The following is a 6000-nucleotide window of genomic DNA, read 5'->3' on the forward strand; positions in this document are numbered from 1 at the left end:
GGAACAGTGGGTTAACTGCCTGTTCAGGGGCAGAACGACAGATTTGTACCTTTGTCAGCTCGGGGTTTGAACTTGCAACCTTCCGGTTACTAGTCCAACGCTCTTAACCACTAGGCTACGCTGCCGTTATCAATGATTGGAAATGTGAACCTTTTCTCCTATTGACTGGCTCGACTGGCTAGATACATTGTTACTGAATTACCATCCTAGGCGGTCGCCATGGCATACCTCAGACCCAGTTACCAAGGGAGACCAGGAGAGCGGTGCGGTGGAAGGGCGTCTGGTTGCTCCAGGAGCCGGTGTTTGAGCTGTTCTGTGGAAACCAGGATGTGGACGGGGTACAGATGATATTCAGTTTTCTCCTTTCAGTATTAAATTATGATTTGTTGAGGTGTTATCGGTAGAACTGTGGATCCAACCCTCCAGGTCTTGTCTAAATGCAAAGTAAAGAGAAAATAGTCTAAAATCTCAGTACGCCGAAGATAACAATTGGCGATTGAGGCAGAAATCTCATGTAACTTTTCAGTATTTTCAAGAGAGCAATTTTCACCTTTTTTTTTCGACCAACCCCCTCCCCCAGAGCTCCATGTACGTGGTAGATCCCCTGTCCTGGTGCCCCCACCTAGACTCAGTGAGGCCTGTTCCTGTTGGAGGTATAGATGTGTTTCGGCCCTGTGAGGACTGTGGAACCGACACTGAGAACTGGATCTGTCTCTGCTGCTACAAGGTACTGGAAACAAAGGACACTTCCTGTCCTCTTAACCTCACATCTTCTCCAGTACCAGCCTCTAGAGGTCGACCTCTACCAGCGTCTAGAGGTCGACCTCTACCAGCGTCCAGAGGTGGAAGCCTCTACCAGCGTCTGAGAATTCGACCTCTACCCAGCATCTAGGAGTGGAAGCCTCTACCAGCGTCTAGAGGTGGAGCCCTCTACTCAGCGTCTAGAGGTCGACCTCTACCAGCGTCTAGAGGTCGACCTCTACCCAGCGTCTAGAGGGTCGACCTCTACCAGCGTCTAGAGGTCCGACCTCTACCAGCGTCTAGAGGTCCGACCTCTACCAGCGTCTAGAGGTCCACCTCTACCAGCGTCTAGAGGTCGACCTCTACCAGCGTCTAGAGGTCGACCTCTACCAAGCGTCTAGAGGTCGACCTCTACCAGCGTCTAGAGGTCCGACCTCTACCAGCGTCTAGAGGTCCGACACTCTACCAGCGTCTAGAGGTCCGACCTCTACCAGCGTCTAGAGAGTCCGACCTCTACCAGCGTCTAGAGTCGGACCTCTACCAGCGTCCAGAGGTCGACCTCTACCAGCGTCTAGAGGTCGGACCTCTACCAGCGTCTAGAGGTCGGACCTCTACCAGCGTCTAGAGTGGGACCTCTACCAGCGTCTAGAGGTCGGACCTCTACCAGCGTCTAGAGGTCGGACCTCTACCAGCGTCTAGAGGTCGGACCTCTACCAGCGTCTAGAGGTCGGACCTCTACCAGCCGTCTAGAGGTCGGACCTCTACCAGCGTCTAGAGGTCGGACCTCTACCAGCGTCTAGAGGTCGGACCTCTACCAGCGTCTAGAGTCGGACCTCTACCAGCGTCTAGGAGGTCGGACCTCTACCAGCGTCTAGAGGTCGGACCTCTACCAGCGTCTAGAGGTCGGACCTCTACCAGCGTCTAGAGGTCGGACCTCTACCAGTCTAGAGTCGGACCTCTACCAGCGTCTAGGAGTCGGACCTCTACCAGCGTCTAGAGGTCGGACCTCTACCAGCGTCTAGAGGTCGGACCTCTACCAGCGTCTAGAGGTCGGACCTCTACCAGCGTCTAGAGGTCGGACCTCTACCAGCGTCTAGAGGTCGGACCTCTACCAGCGTCTAGAGGTCGGACCTCTACCAGCGTCTAGAAGGTCGGACCTCTACCAGCGTCTAGAGGTCGGACCTCTACCAGCGTCTAGAGGTCGGACCTCTACCAGCGTCTAGAGGTCGGACCTCTACCAGCGTCTAGAGGTCGGACCTCTACCAGCGTCTAGAGGTCGGACCTCTACCAGCGTCTAGAGGTCGGACCTCTACCAGCGTCTAGAGGTCGGACCTCTACCAGCGTCTAGAGTCGGACCTCTACCAGCGTCTGAGGTCGGACCTCTACCAGCGTCTAGAGGTCGGACCTCTACCAGCGTCTAGAGGTCGGACCTCTACCAGCGTCTAGAGGTCGGACCTCTACCAGCGTCTAGAGGTCGGACCTCTACCAGCGTCTAGAGGTCGGACCTCTACCAGCGTCTAGAGGTCGGACCTCTACCAGCGTCTAGAGGTCGGACCTCTACCAGCGTCTAGAGGTCGGACCTCTACCAGCGTCTAGAGGTCGGACCTCTACCAGCGTCTAGAGGTCGGACCTCTACCAGCGTCTAGAGGTCGGACCTCTACCAGCGTCTAGAGGTCGGACCTCTACCAGCGTCTAGAAGGTCGGACCTCTACCAGCGTCTAGAGGTCGGACCTCTACCAGCGTCTAGAGTCGGACCTCTACCAGCGTCTAGAGGTCGGACCTCTACCAGCGTCTAGAGGTCGGACCTCTACCAGCGTCTAGAGGTCGGACCTCTACCAGCGTCTAGAGGTCGGACCTCTACCAGCGTCTAGAGAGTCGGACCTCTACCAGCGTCTAGAGGTCGGACCTCTACCAGCGTCTAGAGGTCGGACCTCTACCAGCGTCCAGAGAGTCGGACCTCTACCAGCGTCAGAGGTCGGACCTCTACCAGCGTCCAGAGGTCGGACCTCTACCAGCGTCCAGAGGTCGGACCTCTACCAGCGTCCAGAGGTCGGACCTCTACCAGCGTCCAGAGGTCGGACCTCTACCAGCGTCCAGAGAGTCGGACCTCTACCAGCGTCAGAGGTCGGACCTCTACCAGCGTCCAGAGGTCGGACCTCTACCAGCGTCCAGAGGTCGGACCTCTACCAGCGTCTAGAGGTCGGACCTCTACCAGCGTCTAGAGGTCGGACCTCTACCAGCGTCTAGAGGTCGACCTCTACCAGCGTCTAGAGGTCGGACCTCTACCAGCGTCTAGAGGTCGGACCTCTACCAGCGTCTAGAGGTCGGACCTCTACCAGCGTCTAGAGGTCGGACCTCTACCAGCGTCTAGAGTAACTGGAGGTTACTGGAGGTCGAACCTCCACCCGCGTCTGGAGGTCGACCCCGCGTCTACATCTTAACAGAATCACTTCTATTCATGTACATTTCATTTAAACAACTTTAGAAATTATTTATCAACCACAAAGCAACGCTCTTCTTAGTATGAAGAGAAATATATTGTCGGCAATAAGATATACAATTAACTTTGTTGTCCTGGATTTAGTGTTTGGACATTATAGCGAGATGTAACATGCCATTCTCTTGACTAGTGTTTTTTGTCTTCGCTATGTCAAGGTGTACTGTGGTCGCTATGTCAACCAGCACATGTTAACCCACGGCGTGGCGTCAGAACACCGGCTGGTGCTGAGCTTCTCTGACCTATCGGTCTGGTGTTACTCCTGTCAGGCCTACGTCCACAACCAGGTGAGAGGAGGAGCGGGTCAAATCGGAAAAGTTTGTTAATTTAATCAGGGTGTGAAGATAGCACAGGGCCAGTAGTAGTCTGAGGCTAGGAATAATGGGCTAGCTGACTGCTCTAGAGCAGGGTGTGAAGATAGCACAGGGCCAGTAGTAGTCTGAGGCTAGGAATAATGGGCTAGCTGACTGCTCTAGAGCAGGGTGTGAAGATAGCACAGGGCCAGTAGTAGTCTGAGGCTAGGAATAATGGGCTAGCTGACTGCTCTAGAGCAGGGTGTGAAGATAGCACAGGGCCAGTAGTAGTCTGAGGCTAGGAATAATGGGCTAGCTGACTGCTCTAGAGCAGGGTGTGAAGATAGCACAGGGCCAGTAGTAGTCTGAGGCTAGGAATAATGGGCTAGCTGACTGCTCTAGAGCAGGGTGTGAAGATAGCACAGGGCCAGTAGTAGTCTGAGGCTAGGAATAATGGGCTAGCTGACTGCTCTAGAGCAGGGTGTGAAGATAGCACAGGGCCAGTAGTAGTCTGAGGCTAGGAATAATGGGCTAGCTGACTGCTCTAGAGCAGGGTGTGAAGATAGCACAGGGCCAGTAGTAGTCTGAGGATAGGAATAATGGGCTAGCTGACTGCTCTAGAGCAGGGTGTGAAGATAGCACAGGGCCAGTAGTAGTCTGAGGCTAGGAATAATGGGCTAGCTGACTGCTCTAGAGCAGGGTGTGAAGATAGCACAGGGCCAGTAGTAGTCTGAGGCTAGGAATAATGGGCTAGCTGACTGCTCTAGAGCAGGGTGTGAAGATAGCACAGGGCCAGTAGTAGTCTGAGGCTAGGAATAATGGGCTAGCTGACTGCTCTAGAGCAGGGTGTGAAGATAGCACAGGGCCAGTAGTAGTCTGAGGCTAGGAATAATGGGCTAGCTGACTGCTCTAGAGCAGGGTGTGAAGATAGCACAGGGCCAGTAGTAGTCTGAGGCTAGGAATAATGGGCTAGCTGACTGCTCTAGAGCAGGGTGTGAAGATAGCACAGGGCCAGTAGTAGTCTGAGGCTAGGAATAATGGGCTAGCTGACTGCTCTAGAGCAGGGTGTGAAGATAGCACAGGGCCAGTAGTAGTCTGAGGCTAGGAATAATGGGCTAGCTGACTGCTCTAGAGCAGGGTGTGAAGATAGCACAGGGCCAGTAGTAGTCTGAGGCTAGGAATAATGGGCTAGCTGACTGCTCTAGAGCAGGGTGTGAAGATAGCACAGGGCCAGTAGTAGTCTGAGGCTAGGAATAATGGGCTAGCTGACTGCTCTAGAGCAGGGTGTGAAGATAGCACAGGGCCAGTAGTAGTCTGAGGCTAGGAATAATGGGCTAGCTGACTGCTCTAGAGCAGGGTGTGAAGATAGCACAGGGCCAGTAGTAGTCTGAGGCTAGGAATAATGGGCTAGCTGACTGCTCTAGAGCAGGGTGTGAAGATAGCACAGGGCCAGTAGTAGTCTGAGGCTAGGAATAATGGGCTAGCTGACTGCTCTAGAGCAGGGTGTGAAGATAGCACAGGGCCAGTAGTAGTCTGAGGCTAGGAATAATGGGCTAGCTGACTGCTCTAGAGCAGGGTGTGAAGATAGCACAGGGCCAGTAGTAGTCTGAGGCTAGGAATAATGGGCTAGCTGACTGCTCTAGAGCAGGGTGTGAAGATAGCACAGGGCCAGTAGTAGTCTGAGGCTAGGAATAATGGGCTAGCTGACTGCTCTAGAGCAGGGTGTGAAGATAGCACAGGGCCAGTAGTAGTCTGAGGCTAGGAATAATGGGCTAGCTGACTGCTCTAGAGCAGGGTGTGAAGATAGCACAGGGCCAGTAGTAGTCTGAGGCTAGGAATAATGGGCTAGCTGACTGCTCTAGAGCAGGGTGTGAAGATAGCACAGGGCCAGTAGTAGTCTGAGGCTAGGAATAATGGGCTAGCTGACTGCTCTAGAGCAGAGGTGTGAAGATAGCACAGGGCCAGTAGTAGTCTGAGGCTAGGAATAATGGGCTAGCTGACTGCTCTAGAGCAGGGTGTGAAGATAGCACAGGGCCAGTAGTAGTCTGAGGCTAGGAATAATGGGCTAGCTGACTGCTCTAGAGCAGGGTGTGAAGATAGCACAGGGCCAGTAGTAGTCTGAGGCTAGGAATAATGGGCTAGCTGACTGCTCTAGAGCAGGGTGTGAAGATAGCACAGGGCCAGTAGTAGTCTGAGGCTAGGAATAATGGGCTAGCTGACTGCTCTAGAGCAGGGTGTGAAGATAGCACAGGGCCAGTAGTAGTCTGAGGCTAGGAATAATGGGCTAGCTGACTGCTCTAGAGCAGGGTGTGAAGATAGCACAGGGCCAGTAGTAGTCTGAGGCTAGGAATAATGGGCTAGCTGACTGCTCTAGGAGCAGGGTGTGAAGATAGCACAGGGCCAGTAGTAGTCTGAGGCTAGGAATAATGGGCTAGCTGACTGCTCTAGAGCAGGGTGTGAAGATAGCAC

General features: G+C 53.9%; 1 protein-coding gene across 1 annotated transcript in view; it reads left to right on the forward strand.

Moving 5' to 3' along the window:
* The first annotated feature begins 297 nt into the window (after positions 1 to 297).
* The window catches only part of LOC127913105 (histone deacetylase 6-like), a 7477-nt gene continuing 1774 nt past the window's right edge, over positions 298 to 6000 (forward strand). The window contains exons 1-3 of the mRNA XM_052484495.1: positions 298 to 338; positions 581 to 727; positions 3397 to 3525. Coding sequence (XP_052340455.1) covers positions 587 to 727; positions 3397 to 3525 — 270 coding nt within the window. The 5' untranslated portion in view covers positions 298 to 338; positions 581 to 586. The remainder of the gene's footprint in view (positions 339 to 580; positions 728 to 3396; positions 3526 to 6000) is intronic.

The sequence above is a fragment of the Oncorhynchus keta genome, chromosome 28, assembly GCF_023373465.1.
Source record: "Oncorhynchus keta strain PuntledgeMale-10-30-2019 chromosome 28, Oket_V2, whole genome shotgun sequence".
Taxonomy (NCBI): domain Eukaryota; kingdom Metazoa; phylum Chordata; class Actinopteri; order Salmoniformes; family Salmonidae; genus Oncorhynchus; species Oncorhynchus keta.